Here is a 22009-nt window from a genome sequence, read left to right on the forward strand (position 1 = left end):
TCTGGCCTTGTCACCAGTTCCTCTGGTATATTGGGGGAGGGTGCTGCAGTCTAACAGGGAAGCTCGAAGTATTAAACAGATAAGCATGTCTACATTCTGCTTTCAGGGAGAACTGGAACCCCACCCAGTTAGCCTCCTTTTTTCTTTTCTGGATGGTTTCCTCGGGTTTTGGGAGCAGATTTTGAAAACTTCCAGATTAGATTAGCACGGAGGCCCTTCCAGCAAGTCCTGAGGAATTTCTGTGTGTTATGTTCTGGGAGTAACCTCTCCCTGCACTTAACCAGGCTGTGCCTCAGATAGCTCCCAGGGAGTTTGAACAGATACCTAAGGAAGTCGAGTGTGAGATATGGAATCAGCCATTAAGTGAGCACTTACTGTGTGTTTGACACTGTACCCAGCTCTGGGATCATTAAGTGACTGCACCTCATTCTGTAAGTCCCTTTACATTCTTTTTGTTACCAGGCCAGGGTGTACATTAAACACAGTTTGATGTATTCCGTACTGTGACAAAGTGTGATGGCAGTATGGATTTAATTGTGTCCCGCCCCCCCAGCAAAGGACATGTTGAAGTCCTAACCCCCAATACCTGTGACTGTGACCTTATTTGGAAATAGGGTCTTTAGAGATGTAAACAAGTTAAAATGAGGTTATAAAATTCAGCCCTAATCCAATATGACTGTTGTCCTTAGAAAAATGGTAGAAGAGACATGGAGACAGACACATGGGCGGGGGGAGCCATATGACGCTGGAGGCAGAGACTGAGAGATGCATCTACAGGCCAAGGAACGCCCAGGATTGCCCGCAACACCAGAAACTGAGAGAAAGGTTTTAAACGGTTCTCCCCTAGAGCCTTCAGAGGGAGTAGGGCCCTGCTGACACCTTAATATCAGAATTCTAGTCTCCAAAACCGTGGGAGAACAGATTTCTATTGTTTTAAGGAGCCCAGTTTGTGGTATGTTGTTATGACAGCTCTAGGAAACTAACAGAGATGATCAGTTTGATGTGTCGATTTGGCTGGGCTATAATCATTTTATTCAAACACTAATCTTGGTGTCGCTGTGAAAGTATTTTGTACATGTCTATAATCAGTTGACTTTAAGAAAAGGAGATTATCAGGGCAGGCCCAATTCAATCAATTGAAAGGCCTTAAGAGTAGAACTGAGGTTGTCCTGAAAAATCAGAAATTCTGCTTATGGACCGCAGCTCCAGCTGGTGTGAAGGAGGTCCCGCCTGCCCTTCCCTACGGCCTCTCCGTGGATGTCAGACTCACCTAAGCAGCCCCCACAACTGTGTGAGCTAATTCCTTGCAATAAATCTCTGAATATATGGTTTACTGGTCTGTTTCTCTGGTGGGACCCTGACTAATACACAAAAGAATGATGTATTCTTGAAATACATTTCCCTAAAAGGCTTTGGAGCCACTGAAGGCTTCTGAGGAGGTGGCTTTTTGGTAGGGTGTAGAAGGATGGCTAAAGGTTTGCCAGATGAGAAAGGGCATTTCAAGCAGAGGGAACAGCATGTGCAAAGGCATGGAGTAGTGAAGCCTTTCCTCCCTCCTCCCGGAGTGGCTAGAGATAGGAGTGTCAATGAAAAAAAAAAAAAAAAGCCAAACTCTGTAAAATAATTTTAAAGAGATTTACTCTGAGCCAAATTTGAGGACCATGACCCAGAGCCACGCTCAAGAAGTCTTGAGCAAGTGGACTCGGTGTGGCTGGGTTACAGTTTGGTTTTATACATTTCAGGGAGACAGGGGTTACAGGTAAAGTCACAAATCAATATGTGGGAGGCATACATTGGTTTGGCCTGAAAAGGTGGGCCATCTGGGTGGGAGGAAGTTTACAGGTTATAGGTGGGTTTAAAGATTCTTTGACTTGTAATTGGTTAAATACATGAAGCTTTGTCTAAAGGCTTGGAATGTTTTAACCGTAAGGAGCTTATCAGAGATAAACCACTGGACATAGATTTGTTATGTAAATTGAGGACCTGCAGGTTTGTCTTGCATATCCTTAGGCCTGTTAAGGGGTTACAAAGGGTGTCCCCAAGAAGGGAGGGGGGCATGATGAGGCATGTCTGACCTCCCTCCTCCTGGAAGGCAATTTCGTTTTAGGATATTCCTTTGGCCACCAGGGGTCCATTCAGTCTGCCGTTGGTCCGGCGGGGAGGGGGGCGATGAGCCTTAAAATTTTATTTTAGTTCACAGGAGTGACAGAGTTTATCCTGGTCCCTGAGATTTTTGTCCTCCCCTTATATTTTGCCCTGAGGAAAGAGCCTCACCCCTAGTCTTGGCCCTGTTAAATATTTCCAGCACCCTAGTGGCTCCCTCATTCCCTGAAGGCCTTGGGTATTTAACACGAATGGATGGCCTGAGGTGTGTGATCATATGATCTGTGTGTGCCTGTGTTTTTCTGAGGGGACAGACAGTTCATTCCTTTGATCAGTTTCTTGGAGGCATCTGTAAAGTGAGGAATAGGAAACACAGCTAAGGACAAATAGGGAGCCAGGCGAGGCTCTGCTACTCAAGGGCCCCAAACAGTATGGCAGAGGGTGGGCCTGCCGGAGTCTGAGACAGCCTGGTGTCTATTGGCCTCATTGCACTGCGGTCTCCTATCGGTAAAATGGAGTTGGTCATCCTTCTGTTGGACTGCGTAAAGATCAGATGAGATAATGGCAGTTAAATTCCTAGCATCCTGCAGGGTGCACCCAAGCCAACTTTTCTAGAGTGCTTACGACGTGCCAGGCGCTGGGCTAAGGGTTTACGGGCCGTTACCTCCTTAATAATGCGCAGCAGCCCCAGAGGGAAGGTGCGAGTCTCAGGCAGCGCGCGTGGGTCCCCGTGGAACCAGCCACCCTGCCGCACGGGGGTGCTGTGCCCGCGCGGGCCGGCGGCGGGGCGGGCCGGGGGCGGCGCGCAGGTGGGGCGGGCCGGGGGCGGGGCGGCGCCGCGGTTCCGGGATCCGGGTCCGGGTCTCCGCCGCGGCCTCCGGGCGCCGACCGCTGGCCGCAGCTGGCGGGCGCATGTTGGGGCGCGCGGCGCGGAGGCGCTGCCCGCGGGGGCTGCGGCGCGGCCGGGAGGCGCTGCTGGTGCTGCTGGCGCTGCTGGCGCTGGCCGGGCTGGGCTCGGTGCTGCGCGCGCGGCGCGGGGCCAGGGCCGCCGAGCCGGGACCCCTGCGCACCCCGCGCTCTGGGCGGCGGGAGCCGGTCCTGCAGCGGCCGCCGGTGCCCGCGGACGCGCTGGGAGCGCGGGGCGAGGCGGTGCGGCTGCAGCTGCAGGACGAGGAGCTGCGGCTGCAGGAGGAGAGCGTGCGGCTGCATCAGATCAACATCTACCTTAGCGACCGCATCTCGCTGCACCGCCGCCTGCCCGAGCGCTGGAACCCGCTGTGAGTCCACAGGTGGCCCCGGGCCTCCGTGTCTCCATCACACAAGTGACAGGGGCATACGAGAGGGTCTCGCGTCTTATTGGATCTTTCTCGGAAGAAGGCAGTGTAAGGGTTCAGAAAGGGGGCGGGGAGGCAAGGAAGTTAAAAAAAACGAGAATAGAAAAAAATCCCAGAAATTGACCAGTCTGTTTACTAGGTGGTCTCAGCTGCCTCCTCCTTGAGAAGTTGTCATTCTGCCATGAAAAGGGTGGGGATGGGGGCTAAGCAGATAGTTTTAAGGCGAGGACCCCACAGCACCCACAGGACAGCTGTGCTCTGTCTGCAGTAGGGAATGACTCCTTGGGGCGGGGACGGGCTCAGTTCTTTCATCCGTGTGTGCCAGGGCCCCAGGAACCAACAGGATGGGAGGGAGTGCCACAGGTGAAGTGAAAGGTGGCTGGAAGGCGGGTGTGAGGCAGAGAGCCTTCTTGTCCTGTTCTTGGGTGTTGGGTTTCTGGGCTTTGGGTGGAGGAAGGTGTGATGGAGGAAGGGTGGGAAGGACTCCTGGACTCCCCTGGGTGGTGCAGGACTGGAGCCAGGTCAGAGGGCTAGTTCCTGTTGGAACTGCCGCTGGGCGGGCGGTGCCCCCTGCCTAGGTGAACAGCAAGGGCACAAGCTAGCAGCAGGAGGAAGGCGAGGTGGCTGCCGCCACCTCTGCTGCCAGGTCTCTTGGCCTTGTCTCTCCTTTCCTCTGAGGTAAGGGGGATCTCCCTGGGCCCCACATGAGCCCCCTCCTTCCAGACTTTGAGGAAAAGGGGGTCAGAGAGCAGGCCCCTGCTGGAGCCTGTGGGAGCAGCCTGCTGTGTGCACCAGGCACTTGCCACCCCTTGTCCCTCCGTGGCATTCCTGCTTTACAGGTGTGCATGTAGGTTCAGAGAGGACAGATGACTCACCCAAGGCCACTCAGCTGGAAAGTGGTGGAACTGGCATTGGGGGAATGTGGCCTTCCTGGTCCCCCTGGCACCCTGCTAATCTCAGGATTTTAGGGGCCTGCTCCAGAATGAGGAGGCCCCACCTCTGCTCCAAAGTTTGGGTGAACTTGGACTTCATTGTTGTCCCCATTTTGGGGGATCTCCTCATGCCTAGTCATGCTTCTGCCTGAGGTATTTTTCACTTAACGAAAACGTTGGAATTGGTAGCAGTTCTCCCACTCAGCCAGTTGGCTTGATGCCTGCTTAGCTCCTCGAAACCCTTGCACTGAGGCAAGGTCTAGGGGAGGCTTTCAGGTCCGACCCAGGGTTCAAACCCAGCCCACGTGAGATAAAATCCTGGCTCTTTTGCTCATCAGCTCTGTGATCTTGGGCAAACTGTTCAGCTTCTCAGAGCCCCAGCTTCCCCTTCTGCAAAACAGGGATGGAGGCAGTGGCGGCAGGTGAGATGAAAGGTGACTGGAAGGCCCAGTGTGAGGCAGAGAGCTCTTGGCCCTCTTTCTGGGTGTTGGGTTCCTGGGCTTTGAGTGGAGGAAGGCAGACTCAAAAAAGTGAATCTCCGTGCATTCTAGATGGGAGTAGAAAGAATACACTGTAGGAATTAATTCCTACAACACTAACACCTGGGAGCATACTGTGTACTCAGTTCTTATTAGTTTTTTCCCCATTTCCTTGTTGCCAAGAATATATCGGATGTTGCTTTTGAGAGTCATTGGGGATTGGTTGTAAAGTTGTTGTTTTTTTTTTTTCCTGGATCCAACTTCCTTTATTGTCCCAGGTTGTGAATATCTCTTTGAAACACTGTGGAGGAGCTGTGGGGCTTATGGTATCCCGTTTCCATGGTGACACAGCTGCCTCCGTGTCCTGTCAGAATTTGCTCATAGATCCTGCTGTTGCATTGACCCGGGGAAGTTAATCCAAACCCAGCATGCTAAGGAGTGTGACTGCTTCCTGCCTCTAATTCTGTAGCAAGGCTTGTTGTTGGCTTATTCTTGCCCAGCGCAAGAGAAAGGTGAGCTTGAGCCATGCGGGTCTCAGCCGGGCCAGGCTTTGCCGCACAACTTCACTGTGGTCAGTAGGGCCAGGGCCTAGTGTGGAGTCTCACTTTTTATTACAGTTCATACCACATGGGGTGAGGAACAGATCAGGGTCTGGAGACTTAGCCTGAGAAATCAGAATGGCAGATTATGAGTTCACAGTACAAGGGGGGGTGGTCCCTTGGGAGTCTAGGGGTAGTTAGGATCCTTGAATGTTGCAGGGAGGGCCCTGAGGGAGCATCCAGTCTAACCAGAGAGGAAAAGCCATGCCCCTGGGCCACAGAGCTGATCTTTTATCTGTTCCTCCCTTCCTGGGTGGCCACAGTTATTTGTCTGTTTATTTTAATTATAAAAACAATACATGTTCACTCTAAAAATCTTAGCATGTACAGAAAAGCAGAAAAGAAAAATCCCAAAATTACCAATAAACCTATTACCCAGGGGAGAACCATTGTTAACATTTAGCTGTGTATCCTTCTAATCTTTTCTAGGTAGAGAAATAGGTTTTGAAAAATATGCATGTAGGCGTATGGGTAGAACATACTCAAACCTGAATGTGTATGTAGACCCATACTCATTTTAAATGTGTCTTTGCACTGCAGTGCATAAACCTATTGCCAGAGGCAAGGAGTTGGAGATGACCAGGGTACCATTTGGTTTGGCTCTTCCTGGTGTCTGCAAGGCTTGGCACTGTGACTGCCCCCTTGGACAGGGCCAGACCAATAAAGAGACATTTCAGAGGGTTGACTCTAATTCTGTGAGATGCACTGTAGACCCTGCCCTTCTGTAAATCTGATAATTCACATGCTAGTGGATTAGAGCACAGCTTTATTTCTATAAGTTACAGTACTGAGTTGAGGGGAGGGAGGATAATGACAAGGCATCCGTGCATGGTACAGCAAGTATACTTAGGGTCTGCAGCACTTTCATAAGTAGCATCTCGTTTGATCCTAGCAAGGAGGAGGAACTTTCACTCAAGTTCATAGCAAGCCAAAGTGGGGAGTCAGATAGCTGGGTTGTGGCCCTGGGGAACTTTAAAAAAAAACTGATGCCAGGGACCTTTCCCAGAACAGTTAAATCAGAATTTCTGTGGATAGGACCTTAGGCTGAGTCTGCCATAAAGCTGCTGGCCTAGAACCTGTGGATTTCTGACTCAGAAAATTTAGGGCAAGTGCTTTTGAGGGTGTGGGAGAATACCAGAATTAGACAAAGTAAGGATTAATAACAGGTCATATGCTGTTGAAACCAGTGATGACATCACAGTCAGTTGAGAGGTGTGTCACAAAGAAATGGTTGCTAATAATGTTGCACCAAAATTTGCAAAAAAGTTTTCGTTTTCATAGAAGCAGGGATCTTAAGATGATCATTGAAGCATCATTCTCATTTGCATTCTGGCCTATTTAGTAGGAGAGAAAAAGTGAAGTGCCAGGGCCCTCGGGGCTGTGCATTTCCCCAGGCACATCTACGGACATCAGCCACTCTCTGCCTTGGCAGAAGAGCTGTGAATTCCTGGTCGGGAAAGCCTGGAGTTAATGCAGTAGTGTTTGCATTTCTTGATTGCTTGCTCTGGTTTTAGCCTTGTTAATACTATAATTGCAGATGTGTGTCTGAGTTCAGGGAACAGGATTTGGGTACTGGGGTGGCAAAGAGTTTCAAAGTTCTAAACAGGTAAGTCAGCAATAGTTAATGTGTCTTGCTAGGGTTGGCAGGAGGGAGTTGGTCAGGATTTCCTCTTTTGCAGAAAAGTAGTCTGTCTGTTCTCATAAGGACATTATCTTTGGAAAAACATCACACATGGTGTGGGTGTTAGACTGATGTTTCTTTCGCTTCCCCAACGAGGTTGAAAACTGCAGTGTTTTACTAATTCTTATTAGACCCATCTTGTGGTAGTCAGAGTGGTGTTCTTTCTTTGAGTTAGTACTTCAAATCCATAGAACATGTTCAATTTTGATGAGTATTTTCATGATACCTTTTTCCATCCTTTTTCTTTTACTCATTCTGTGTCCATATGTTTTTGGTGTGTCTCGGAATAGTATATTGTTCCATCTTGTGCTGTCATTAAAAAAAAAAAATCCAGACTGACAATCACTGACTTTCAACTAGATAGTTATATCCATTTATATTTATTGTGCTCACAGATACTTTTGGATTTGATTGCATCATCTTATTTTATGCTATTTGTTATGCTTTTCAAAATGTGTTTTTCCCATATTTTTTCCTATTGCTTCTTGAGTTGATAGAGGCTTTCACCCATTTCTTATTCCATTTTTCTCTCTTTACTAATTTAGCAGTTTTATTATCTATTTCTTTTTTCTTTTTTTTAGAAACGGGGTCTCGCTCTGTTACCCAGTCTGGAGTGCAGTGGTGTGACCATAGCTCACTGTAGCCTTGAACTCCTGGGCTCAAGTGATCGTCCCAAGTAGCAAGGACTGTAGGCACTCACCAACACTCCTAGCTAATTTTTAATTTTTTTGTGGAGATGGGGTCTCACTATGTTGCTCAGGCTGGTCTCAGACTCCTGGCCTCAAGTGATACTCCTGCCTTGGTCTCCCAGAGTGCTGGGATTACAGGCATGAGCCAACTCGCTTGGCCTGTATTATCTATTTCTCATCTCTAGTGGTAAATTTTAAAATATGTATTTTAACTCAGTGAACACTAAAGGTAATTATTAACTGTGGCCCTTACATGTTTTTAGCATTGATCACCTTCCCTCTCATTTTACTCCAGTATTTTAGTTCTGTCTTGCTTTTTTTTTTTTTTTTTGAGAAAGAGTCTTGTTCTGTTGCCCAGGCTAGAGTGCCGTGGCATCAGCGTAGCTCACAGCAACCTCAAACTCCTGGGCTCAAGCAATTCTTCTGCCTCAGCCTCCTGAGTAGCTGAGACTACAGGCATGCACCACCATGCCCAGCTAATTTTTTCTATATGTTTTGAGTTATTTGGTTAATTTCTTTCAATTTTTTAGTAGAAACGGGGTCTCGCTCTTGCTCAGGCTGGTCTCAAACTCCTGACCTTGAGCGATCCTCCTGCCTCTGCCTCCCAGAGTGCTAGGATTACAGGCGCGAGCCACTGCACCCACCTGGCCTGCTCTTGTTCTTGAAAGATAGTTTTGCTGAGTATGTAAGTCTAGGTTGATAGTTTGACATTTGAAGATATTATTGCATTGTCAGCTGGTTTGTACCATTGCTATGAGATACCTACAGTGACTCAAACCTGTCTGTCATTCTTGTTTCTTTGCCTTCATTTGAAGTTTTCTTTTATTTAAGTATATTAAGCATATTTATTTTATGCTCTGTGGCTAACACTAATATCTAGATTGGTGTTTTCTTATTGTTCGTGCGTGCTGAGGACTTCTTTTACTTTCCTGTCAGCTGAGCCATGCATTTAAAAGATTTTTTAAAAGTATTTTATCAAGGCTTTTTTGGGTTTCTATACCAAGAGATTTTTTGGAATGTATATTCTCCAGACATTTTAGTCTTCCATAGTGCCAGAAGTAGAAGGCCTATATTCACTTTTTTAAAAATACTTATTTTCTGTATTAGTCAAAATTCTTTTGGTTGAAAGTGACTGAAAATCCCATGCAAACTGACATATATGTACAAGAAAATATATTGGCTTCTGTCACAGAAAAGTTTGGGATTAGAACAGTGTTCAGGTTATTCTGGGCCCTGGATTCAGTGACTCAAATGATGGCATTAGGATATCGTGATTGGTCAGGCCTGAGGCATGTAGCCTTCTCAGAGGTAGGGTGTGTGTGTGTGTGTGTGTTTATCTTTACACAGACCACATAGACTGAGAGCTGGGGAGGCGTGGTTCATGTGAGAGAAATCAAGGAGAAAGGAGGAAGGATCTGGGCAGGTTACACATACAAATGTACATTACCATCTCCCTAGCCTGTTCTAGCAAAGGATATGAGGTTTTTTTTTTTTTTTTTAAAGACACTATGTGATAACCTTAATATAAAGACAAAAGAAGAGGAGGAGGCATTTACTGCATCCATTTATCCATATCCATATAATACATAGACATGTACTCTACTAGTAGAGATTACTGTAGTCCCTACCCAGAGATCATGAAGGTTAGATGAAATAATGGCATGTAAAATGCTTAGCACAGTGCCTCTTATGTAGTAAGCATTCAGCAGGTGTTACTGCTATTACCAGGTAAGGTACAAGGCGTGCTGAAAATACAGAGACAAACACCACTCTGCCCCTGCCCTTACAAAGCACATGCGATATACCAGAAATTTAGGGAAATGATGGTTTCCTATGATTTGACATTAAATTCAGCTCTGAGTTTTTGTCCGTAAGGCAAAAGTGGAGCCCTAGGTGATGCATAGTTGTCCTTGTCTAATCGAAGGATGCACAGGTTGTTATTATACCAGTCAGGAAAAGGAAGAGAGTATTTTTCCTGGATGCAGAGTCAGACATTTCAAAAGGATGTACAGATGGTCCCTGACTTAAGATGATTCAACTTAAGATTTTTCAGTTTTATAATGGTACCAGGCAACCATTCTGGTTTTCACTGTCAGTGCAGTATCCAATAAATTATATGTGATATTCTGCACTTTATTATAAAATAGGCTTTCTGTTAGGTGATTTTGCCCAACTGTAGGCTAATGGAAATGTTCCGAGCATGTTTAAGGTAGGCCAGGCTAAGCGATGATGTTCGATAGGTTAGGTGAACTAAATGCATTTTCAACTTAGGATGTTTTCGGCTTATGCTGGGTTTATAGGGGCATAACCCCATCATAACTTGAGGAGCATCTGTATTGAAGTTCATAAAGGAGAGAGCCTTTGCGAGATGTTTTAAGAAACAAGCTAGGCCAAGAGAAAAGGAAATGGAAGAATATTAAATTATTGCTCAATGAGAGCATTTGCAATGGGGAGCTAAAGAAATACGATCGAGCCTTTTAAAAATAATATTTTTTTATGATTATACAAATTATGCATGTTCATTGTTGGACAATTTTAGAATGCAGAAAAATATAAAGCATTAAATAGGAATCAGTGATAATCCCACTTGTTAGAGATCACCATTGATAACATTTTTGGCATATTTCTTTCTACTGTTTATTGTTTATGGGGGAGCGTACTCACATACATATTGTTGTTTCTAGAATTGGCTACTTATAGATTTCTACTCTGCTTTTTTTTTTTTTTTTTTTTTGAGACAGAGTGTCGCTTTGTTGCCCTGGCTAGAGTGAGTGCCGTGGCATCAGCCTAGCTCACAGCAACCTCAAACTCCTGGGCTTAAGCGATCCTACTGCCTCAGCCTCCCGAGTAGCTGGGACTACAGGCATGTGCCACCATGCCCGGCTAATTTTTTCTATATATATTTTAGTTGGCCAGATAATTTCTTTCTATTTTTAGTAGAAACGGGGTCTCGCTCTTGCTCAGGCTGGTCTCGAACTCCTGAGCTCAAATGATCTGCCCGCTTCAGCCTCCCAGAGTGCTAGGATTACAGGCGTGAGCCACCACGCCTGGCCTCTACACTGCTTTTTTGATTTAACATTATACTGTGACCATTCTTCTTTATCATTAAATAGTCTTTAAAAATGTGTTTTTGATGGCCATGTAGCATTTCTTCATGCAGCCGTACTGTAACTGTTTCTTTCTTGCTGGACAAATTGTGTGCAGCTTTTTGCTATTATAAATAATGTTAACAAAAAATTTTTTAACAAGCCTCCTTAAGGGTATCTGATTATTACTTAGGCAAGAAATTCTTAGATATATTGATATGAGATCAAAAAGAAGAGGAACATTTTAAAGCTCTGGATATGAATTGCCAATTGGCATCCAGCTTTCCTGTGATTTAGGTGACACAAATAAAGAACCCACCCCGACATTCTAGGACAGTGGCCCTTAGGCCTTTGGTTTTCACCGAGCAGTGAGAACACATAAACAAAAAAAACTGAAGACGGGCTGATATATGGTTCCAACTCTGTTTGGTCAAGCAGAGAAGAAATAAATTTTAATCTAATACAGTAAGGATGTGATTTCATATGTAAGGACAATTCTTTACATTGAATAAACTTCACTTTGAAAACTTTACCATCCTCATTTTCTCTCATTTCTCTTTAAATCTATGCATATTTGAAACTAAGTTTTAGCAGCATCTTTTTTTGTTTATGTGTTTTGGAGACAGGGTCATGCTTTGTTACTGTGGTTTGAGTGCAGTGGCGTCATCATAGCTCACTGCAACCTCAAACTCCTGGGGTCAAGTGATCTTCCTGCCTCAGCCTCCTGAGTAGCTAGGACTATAGTCATGCACCACCACACTCAACTAATTTTTAATTTAATTTAATTTAATCTAATTTTTTGTAGAGACGGGATCTTGCTATGCTGCCCAGGCTGGTCTCTAATTCCTGGCCTCAAGCAATTCTTCTGCTTTGGCCTCACAAAGTGCTGGGATTACAGGCGTGAGCTACCATGCCTGGCCTGCATCTTTTTTTAAAGGTTAAAAAAAATCTTTATTTTAGGTTTCACTTTTTTTCATGTAGTATAAATAATTCATTCTTTCTGTGGCTCCTAGTGGGCTACAGCTTAGCACTATATAGCTTTTCTATGCATCCTGTCTAGTATGCAGGAGTTAAATAATCCAGACATACTAATAAGTATTTCGATACATACATACACACATATGTTTGCAATATTAAACTTTCTTTCTTCTTTTTGTATTAAACTTTTAACTTTGAAAAATTCAAACCTGTGGAAAATTTGCAATAGCACAGCAAACTGTTGTAAATCCTCCACCTAAATCCACCCATTAATATTTTGCCCCATTTACTTAATGTTTCTCTTTCTATATGTCTACTATAATATTATACCCATTTGAGAGCAAGTTACAGAGATAACAGTTCTTTTTTTTTTTTTTTAAAACAACAGTTTCATATTTTTTTTCCCCACCCCCCCTTTCCCGAGTCAGCACCTTCAAGTGTTACCACTCCCCAAATGGTGCGCAATGCACTCATTGTGTAGGCATACCCCCATCCCCTCCCCCACCCCCCACCTCAGTCTGATGTCCAATTGGTGTCGTTCCCAGATTTGTATTTAGGTGTTGATCAGGGAAACCAATTTTCTGGTGAGTACATGTGATGCTTGTTTTTCCATTCTTGGGATACTTCACTTAATATAATGGGTTCCAACTCTCTCCAGGAGAACCATAGAGATGTCGTATCTTCATCATTCCTTATAGCTGAGTAATATTCCATGGTATACATATACCACAGTTTACTAATCCAATCATGGAGATAACAGTTCTTTATCCGTCCTTACTTCGCATGTATTTCCCAAGAACAAGGACATTCTCTCAGGATACCAAGATAAATTATCAAACTGAGGAAATTGATACAATCTTGGATTTCTCCAGCAGTCCCAACTTTTAGAGCAACTTTTTTTCCTTCCTACTGAGGTGTCCAAGGAAGAATCAGCTGTGCCATGTGGTTGCCATGTCTCTTTAGGCTCCATCACTCTGAACAGTCCCACAGCCTTCTGTGGTCTGGCACGGCATTGACATTTTTTAAGAGTATAGGCACATTTATAGGTTTATAAAATGTCTCGCAGTTTGGGTTTGTCAGATAGTTTTCTTGTGATTTATTTCAAGGTATGTACTACCACAAAACTTAGTGGCTTACAACAATGATAAACACTGATTATTTTACATAGTTTCTGTGAGACAGGAATTCAGGAGTAGCTTAGCTGGGTGGTTCTGGCTTGGAGTCTCACTTGAGATCACAGCCAAAATGTTGCCTGGGGCTTTCGTTCTAGGAAGGTTTGACTGGGGCTGGAGTTCGGCTCATTCGCATGCTTGGAAAGTTTGTGCTGGCTTTTGGCTGGAAGCCTCAGTTCCTTGCAGCATTGATGCCTCCACAGGGCTGCTTGAGTCTCCTCACAACATGGCAGCTGGCTTTCCCAGAATGGATGATCCATTCCATTGAGGAAACAAAGAGGAAGCCTCGATGTCTTATGACCTAGTGTTGGAAGTCACATACTATCTCTCCTGTTGTTGTGGTTTTAAAATATATCTACAAATTCTTTGATATCCTTCCCTCCAAGAAACAGAGCTGAATTCTCGTCCTGAGTGTGGACCAGGCTCCCCCCTGTGGAGCATAAAAACCTTTCTCAGGGTCAGTGCTACATTAACTACTTCCACAAATTGAAAGCCCATGGCGTCTGAGGATTCAGCTCCCAGCTAGTTAGGTGCTAGTGGGGATTCTCTGTGGCTTCATGGTGCCAGAGCTTTCGTGCTTCCAGCCTGGGCTGATTTTTCTTTGAGTGCCCAGAGCAGGACCTCCAGATTCATCAGGGATGAGAATATAAAGGTGGCTGAGAAGAGCCAGCCCTGTTAGAGACTCTCGGATAAGTGACAGCAGAGCTAGGCTGCTGCCAGGGAGCCCGAGAGCTTGCTGCAGAAGCTGTCCTGGCATTAGGAAGAGGGAGCTGGAACCCCTTGGAAGACCCTGAGAAAGAGGAGAAGAGAAATTGTCCATATCTTGGTAGGGGGAGGGCCGGATGGGAAGATGTGATAAAGGGATCTTTATTTGGAGTCAGATGGCTCATCTGAGCCTTCTCTTGGGTGGAAGGAACCTTGTAACAAGACTTCTGGACACAGAGATCTCAGCCCAGTACACACTAGCAAGTGCTCTGTGAACTGACCAAGTTACTCCACCTCTCTGAGCTTCGCCTTTAAAATCGGAAAAATAAATGCTAACATAGGGAGTGGTTTTGAGGTATTAATACAATGAAGTACTACATTTCATTGATCTTAAGACACATTTTTTTCCACATTTCAACATTTCTAAAATCAGAATATGTCTTAAAAATCACAACATCCTACTGTTATGATTGGCAGCATTTGTCCCTCTTATTGGTTCATTAAAGAATGTTGTGTCTTCCAACCCACAGCTGCTTAATTTGATGAAAGGTTATAGACTGAAGCTATGATAGCACTAAGGAATTGTAATTTCTAGAGATATGACAAGGAAATTGTGCTTATTATAAAAAAGAATCCTTATCTGTTAGAGACTCATACTGAAATATTTACAGATGCTACGCTCTGCTGGATTTTCTTTAAAACTAATCTGGGATGGGGGAGTGGGTGTTGACGTGGATGAATCGAGACTGACAGTGCATTAAGAATCATTGACACTGAGCAAAGGGTACCCAGCGGTTTTTATTCGCTCTACTCTTTGTATGTTTGGAATTTTTCATAGTAAAATAAAAGGGAAAAAAACACTGGCTTTTCATGGGGCTGTGTCCCTTGTCCTGCATGTCTCATCCTGAATGTCACCTTTTCAGGGAGGCCCCCCCCCCCGGGATCACCTGTCCTGTAGTTTCCCCTCCCCCTTCCCACTCTTCTCCACAGTTGCTCTCTCATCACCCACCTTTATGTTCTTCACAGCATGGATCACTTTCTGTAATTACTGATTTGTTTACTTGATTCTTGTCCCCTCCAAATGTGAGCTCCCGTGGCCTATGTGGTACACAGTATGTGACCAGGAAGTGTTTGGTGACTGGCTGACAAAGGGCCCACTGGCACAGGGTGGCACGTGGTAGACAGGCAGCAGGTGTCAGTGCCGCCCCCCCCCACCCCCCGCCGCCTCCTGCATCTCCCTCCTGTGCTCTCTGATCTGCTCTCTGAGCTTGTCCCCGAAGGCCTTGCCTTAGCTGCCCAGGGAGCCCGGCTGGTCCTCAGCATTTTACCCCCTTCTTGGACACATCCAGCCTTCAGCCAGCCCCCAGCACTCAAACTCTGGTGCTTCTGGTGTCCCCATGGTACCTCTTGGGGTTTTGTTCCTCTCCCATCTTCCCATCAACCACTTCCCACTGATGGTTTTCCAGTCAGTCCCGTGACACTGGGAGGTTTTCACAGGTCACCCAGAATAGAATTCTGTGTCAAACAGGGAACCCTCAGTGCAAAGTGACAGCAAATTCCACCGAACAAAGAGGGAGCTTACTGGCCCCTGTCACTGCCAGTCAGGGCCCACCCCACTGTGCAGCTGCCACATCGTGAAGCAGGGCGGCAGGAGCACCAGGCGTCAGTGTCCTCCACAGAGTCCTGCCTGGAATGTTGATAGGTTCTAGCCACAGTTGTAGTTTGTGCGTGTGGCACACCACCTTTGTCAGGCCTAGACACTGCTGGGTGCTGGGGGCAGGTAGGGAGAGGCCAGGGGCACACGAGTAACCAGAGTACTGTGGCGGCACGAGCTGAGATGGAGCGGGCCGTGCGCCGGGGAGCATTGAGGAGCCAGTAGCTGCCCGAGGTAGGTGGTCCCTGGGGCTTCCCAGGGGAGAATAGGGTTGAGCTGCTCTTGAGAGAGGACAGGGCATTTGCCAAGTAGAGAAGGGAGGAAAGGCCATTCCAGGCAGTGGGATTGGAGTGGAGGGGACAGAGAGACAGCTGCTGGGGAGGGAGAAGTAGCAGTTTCCCTCTTCTGATTCTGCCTGGTTTGTATGTTGCTCAAGTCTAAAAATTGCTTTACAGCTTAAAACAATATCCCACAGTAAAAGCGTGTTGGGCATCATGATTGAAACCTTTCTTAGAATCTGCTTGGTCTCCTAGTGGCACACGGCAGGGCTCTGGAAGATCCTCGGGCAGATTATTTCTCGTTCCCCAGGGGACCTTGTCCCCTTCTTTGCTGTGTCCCCAGCACTCACTTGGGTTGGGTTCTCAATTCCTGAAGTTGTGTTGTCTTTGCAGGTGCAAAGAGAAGAAATATGATTATGATAATTTGCCCACAACATCTGTTGTCATAGCGTTTTATAATGAAGCCTGGTCAACTCTCCTTCGGACAGTTTACAGCGTCCTCGAGACCTCCCCGGACATCCTGCTGGAAGAAGTTATCCTGGTGGATGACTACAGTGATAGAGGTGAGCCCCCAGCCCGGGCTCTTGGAGGAGCCTGTTCTTCCGTGGCAGTGTCTGGGAGGTGAGAGTGCGATGCAGCAGCGGTGGGATAGGCCCGGTAAGGACAGGCTTCCTGTGTCCCCCTGTGCCCGATGAAGCTCTCTGGGACAGCAGCCCGGGCCCAGGAACAGCAAGTGCGGAGCAGGAATGAGCGGGGCATTCTCTGGGGCCGATCATCAACGAGGAGAGGTGATATGGGAGTGGAGCTGCAGAGTGTGCAGGGCCAGATCTGGCAGAAGCTTGGAGGCCACCAGAAGGGGTTGAGGCTTAAATGTGAGCCTGACAGGGAGCTGTCAGAAGGCCTGAGGGGGACAAGAAGGACCAGGTCTATCTGACGAGGTCACTGGGCCTGCAGTGTGGAGAATGGCTGATGGCAGAAGTGGGCAGTGGTGAGGATGCAAGCGGGGAGGGTGGGGGCTTCTGTGGTGCCCATGCGCAACGGAGCCCTGGCTTGGCTGGTGTTGGCGGTGTCGCTGGAGTGGCATCAGCCGTGACTGTTTGGGACTAGCTGAAGTGAGGCAGCTAAGCTTAACTGAGGGCAAGTGTCAAGGCTGTAGCAACTAAGCCCACAGGTAGCACTGTGGGCTTAGTTGCTAGAGCCCGTCTCAAACCAAATGACCATCCCTGGGCCACCCCAGGGAAACAGCCACTGCTTACTGTGCCTGCTCTGTCTGACTTCAGCGCTGGCCTGTGCGTGTTCTAATTGGTGTGTGAGTTGGGCTATTCTTACAGAGACTCAAAATAACAGTGATCACACGAGGTAGAAACAGATCTCCCACATCACAGATCTGCTGCGCTAGTCCAGGATGGGCGTGGCGGCTCCACGTGGTAGGGGACTCGACTCCTGTGCCGTGGTTCCACCTTCTCCAGGATGCCGTGCTGCCTTGGTCCACGTGGTCCAGGCTGGTTTTTCTCCTCCTGTGCACCCTGGTCAGCCAGAGGGCTTAAAGGGGAAGGGGAGTGATACCCTTTCTCTGGGGGCACACCTGGAAGTTCCCCTTCCCTCCCACTGAGCAGAGCATGGCTGCCTGGGAGGCTGGGAGATGTGGCCTTTATCCTGGTGGTGTGTGCCCAGCTGTGGGTCATGGGCAGAGTGGGTTTTGGGCACAAGCAGTGGTCTCCATGGCAGCGTGCAAGCCAGGCTGGGGTGTGATGCTGAGCGTGGCCTAGTGGGCACTGAGTTCTGGGGTCAGGGCACAGGGGTCTGAGGCAGGCTTCACCACGATCCGATCATGGCCCTTTGGATGAGTTGCTTGTCTTGTCTGAGCCTCAGTTTCTCCCTTGCAAATGGGTCTGTCCACACCTGTCTCAGAGAGTTGTAGTGAGGATTAAATGAGGTCACATATAGGACAGAACCCATGTGTCAGCCAGCACATAGTAGGTGCTCGTCTGTTTCCTATTGTCCTTTCCTCTCGGTTGCCTTCAATTTCACTGCCTGGGTTGGAATCGCCTGTCCAACACCTAGCGACTATGCAACTTTGAGCAATGACTTTATCCAGTTTCAACCTTGGCTTCAGCCCCTGTAAAATGGGAATAATAATAGTTTCTACCTTATAGGATCATGGTGAGGATTAAATGAGATAAGGTAGATCATGTGCTAGGTTGATGCCTGGCATATAGTTAGCTCTTGTTAGATGATAACTTCCATGTTTATGAAATAGTTTAAAACATCATGATAAAGTGGAAAAAACACCATTTCACAAATATATTCATCTAAAAGCAAATGTCACATTATTTGTTTTATCTTGATGAAAGTAAACTGCTCTGTAGCAGTCAGGCATGCCTTCTGACCTGGCTCAGTTCTCCCAGAAACGTTAGGTAGCGTGGGCCAGGCTTCCCCTGGTACCACTGTGGGAACTTTTGAAAGCAGAGCAGGTGCCCCGCCGCCCTCCCCGCCGTTTCTGCAGTGTCAGTGTGAGCTTGATGAAGGGGTGTCGGCCCTCCCAGATGCAGGAAGACAGCGCAGACAGACATAAAATTAATGCTGACAGATCCCATCGTGGGTGCAGGGAGGCTACACAGGCATATTCTTGTGTGTTTGCTGGGCACTGGCTAATTAGCTTTGCTTGCAATTACCTCCCTTATTCCTGCTGTCAGCTTATTTGCAGTTATAATTAGGATTTTTTAAAAAATCAACCAATGAATGTTTTTAAGTGTCAAGGATAATTAGAGAAACATTTTCATAAACTATGAAGCAACCTGAAACATTTCATAAAATTTTCCCCTTCACTAGTGGTTGAGGACTTTGAGCCCAAAGCCCATATTGATGTGGGGAAATGCTCTCATTTTTATTTTGCCTGAGTGGGTTCCCACCTGCCTCCACCCGACCCGTTGAGGTGTGTGACTCGACCTCCAGTCCCAGAGTCCCGTCTGTGGAGTTGGGAGGCCTAGTGGCCAAGGCTCACTGTAGGCACACCTTTTCATTCATTTCCTTTCTGCAAAATGGGATAAACTCGGACACGTTTTTGATTTGTTTAGTAAGGATGAGAAATTGCAGGAGAAGACTCTGGGCTAGTGTTAAGCCTGTGGAGTCTAGAGCCAGATTCCCTGGGTTCAAATCATGGCTCCGAAGCTTACTTGCTCTGTGACCTTGGGCAGGTTTCTTAGCCTCTCTGGCCTCAGCATCCTCATCTGTGAAATGGGGATAATACTAACACCTGCCCCATAGGATAGTTGTGATCAGATGGGTTTGTCTATAAATCACTTAGTACTTGGCACAGCAGTTCCTCTATAATGTTAGCTGCCGTTGTTATTGTTACTACTACTATAAACTGTAAAGTACTCCTGAGAAGATTTCGGTTAGCATAATTACTATTTTTAGAAAAATGGTGGTTAGGTGGTTCATGTGTTTTTTATTTTTAAATGTTCACAAGTTAAGCTATAAAGTATTTCTTTGATAGCAGCTTTATTGAGATACAGTCACACACTGTACAGTTCACCCATTTAAAGTGTACAATTCAGTGTGCCTGTGTTTTGACGGGGAGCAAATGGTGGTTCTGGAATCCCTCCAGCCCAGACACCCCTGGCCTTCAGAGCACTTCTAACCTTGGTCCTGGGTGAGGTCAGGATGTCGCAGGCAGCAGAGCAAAGGAGGCTTGTGTCTGTTTCATCTTCTTTTTGGAACGGGGAGGTACGGGGAAGGCCCAGCTTGGGATGAGGCACTCTGCCAGGAGTGTCACGGTGACCCTTGTCACTCTGCTTGCCTCCCCAGAGCACTTGAAGGAGCGCTTGGCCAATGAGCTGTCGGGCCTGCCCAAGGTGCGCCTGATCCGCGCGGGCAAGAGAGAGGGCCTGGTGCGAGCGCGGCTGCTGGGGGCATCCGCAGCGAAAGGTGACGTGCTAACCTTCTTGGACTGTCACTGTGAGTGCCACGAGGGGTGGCTGGAGCCACTGCTGCAGAGGTGCGTGAGCCACCCACCTGGAGAGGGAACAAATGCATCACGTTGCTGGAGGGGCAGTGGGCGCCTGGGCCCAGCTACTCCCCGGGCAGATCCTCTGTCACTAGGCATGATGACAGTCCCACTTCATCGGGCTGTTGAGGCCCTCAAGTGATTTAACACATAGAAAAAAGTGTTTAGAACATGCCAGCATGGAGGAGGTCCTGTGTCACTGTTTGCTTTTATTATTGTTTCTTATCCAAGTTTATTGTAGAAAATTTAGGAAGTGTCCTCAACCAAGAAAATTTAAAACAAATTGTCAATCAAATTGAATCACATTGCTAGAGAATATACCTTTGGCTGTATTTCTTTCAAGCTGACTTATCTGTTACACCCAGGAGGCACAGTGCCCAGGGCCCATGAACCTGGAAGGGACCCACAAAAATGTGTTTATGTTAATTTCTTTTAAATCAGAAGGGGAAGAAATGAATATCATAATAATGAGTATATAATAACAAATCTAGCTTGGATTATATACCACTATAGTCATAAAATATACTTTTTAATATGTCTATTCTTTTTGTGGAAGAAGGGGCCCATGAAGGCCACAATGCAGCTCAGTTCTCAAGGCCATTGTCCCTGCTGTTCACTCACCCTCCTACCTGCCCCTCCAGGAAGCCACCATCTGCTGGGCCCCGACTTTCATCCCTTCTGTCTCTTTCCACCCATTCTCCTGTTTCTGTATCACGGAAGTCAGGAGCTGGGCAGGCAAACCAGGAGCTCCCCAGGTGGGAGAGGAAGATAGAAGGGTCTCCCCTGTGTGGGGCGGGCAAAGCCCGGGGGGTCAGTGTCTCTGCAGCTGGGAACCTGCTTCCCCATGGCCTTCAAGGCTTGGGTTGCTAGGGTCATCTGGAAGAGCTAGGGACCCGCTTACCTCCCTTCCTGGATATGACCAAGCTGCCCCCTGCTCTGCCCCTTCCTGGTGTACCGGCTCTGACCTGGACGGGTGCTATAGCTGCCTCTTTTTCCTTCTCAGATCTGACCAGCTTCACCAGCAGCAAAGACTCAGCATTGCTCAAGCCTGTGACAGAGTCTGAGATCATTTAGAACTTAGCGATAATCGAGTGCCCACTCTGGGCTGGACCTGTGGGTTCCTCTTCCCTCACAGTGCATGTAAATGGCCATCTCAAGGCTGGTCTGAAGTCACAGGGAGGGGACATTTTTCCTCTTCAGCTGATGCACTCATGCCGCCTAGAATTCCACTTCAGCCCACCCTTTGGAGACTGGCCTGCCTTCCTGTAACCACATCCTTGCTCTGTGCCTGTAGATGAGGGGGCTTTTCACCTGGGCTGTCCATTAGAAATACTTGGGGAACTTTTTAAACATACCAATGCTTGGTCTTAGGGCAGACTGTTTGGATCTGATTCTCTGGGGCTGGGGCTTGGGCTTTTGGATGTTTCAAAAGCTTCCCACGGGACTTGAGTGTGCACCAGAGTTGGAACACATTGGATTGTAGACTGTCTCTCAGGTGCTTCCAGCCAGGAGCAGCAACACTTTGCCTCCAGGCGCTTTTGGAAATGTGGGAGGGTGTTCTTGGTTGCCATGTCAATCAGGTAGGGCTCCTGGCATTTTGTATGCAGTTCAGCCCTGCGCAGCAAAGAACGGATGCCAATAGCATCCCCGTGAGGCCTGTACCCTCTCTACCTGGGATTTGCAGTCCTGTACCCCAGCACTGGCACTGCACTCCCTCCTTGTCCCCCTTCTGTAAAAATTAGGTTATGGGTGGTTCCAGCCAGCCTGATCGCATGTCATCGATTCCTGGACGACCTGGTCTTTGCCAGGCAGTGTCTTGGGACTTGCCCAGCAGGTCTGACCATTAGACCTCTCAATCCTTTTAATAATGCCCTCAGTTTCTTTAAAGAGTAGGTGTTGGTGGATACCCAGTCTGTAATGTCCTCAGTTTGGGGAACTAGAGATTTGAGTCTCTGCCTCACACAACCTATCTTGAATGGTGCACTTCCCCTAAAATTGTAATTCTGACCTCAGAGTGGTATTTATGATATCCCCTCTAAGGACACTGTAGCCCAAGTCCAGTTGATCTCTGCTTCATTGCCCTGTGTGGTGTGACTGTTAGGATTTTTAGTCCTCAAATTTCAGGTAACAGCCCCTAAAATGCAAACCAAAGAAATCTAGTGTTCACGTGTGGTCCTGTCTCAGCTTGTCTTTCCTGGTGTGGTGTCGAACACAAAGAAACACAGTCTGGGAGCACGTGGAAGGATGGCTGGGCTTGTAATAATGTTTGTGGAGGGAACAGCTAAACCCACACACAGGCAAAGGGAAATT

At 47.2% G+C, this 22009-nt stretch overlaps 1 protein-coding gene across 1 annotated transcript in view; it reads left to right on the forward strand.

Moving 5' to 3' along the window:
- The first annotated feature begins 3015 nt into the window (after positions 1-3015).
- GALNT12 (polypeptide N-acetylgalactosaminyltransferase 12) overlaps positions 3016-22009 on the forward strand; it is a 35055-nt gene continuing 16061 nt past the window's right edge. Inside the window, exons 1-3 of the mRNA XM_069474474.1 lie at positions 3016-3380; positions 16084-16253; positions 19501-19690. Of these exons, the coding sequence (XP_069330575.1) occupies positions 3016-3380; positions 16084-16253; positions 19501-19690 (725 nt within the window). The remainder of the gene's footprint in view (positions 3381-16083; positions 16254-19500; positions 19691-22009) is intronic.

This window comes from Eulemur rufifrons, chromosome 7, assembly GCF_041146395.1.
Source record: "Eulemur rufifrons isolate Redbay chromosome 7, OSU_ERuf_1, whole genome shotgun sequence".
Classification (NCBI taxonomy): domain Eukaryota; kingdom Metazoa; phylum Chordata; class Mammalia; order Primates; family Lemuridae; genus Eulemur; species Eulemur rufifrons.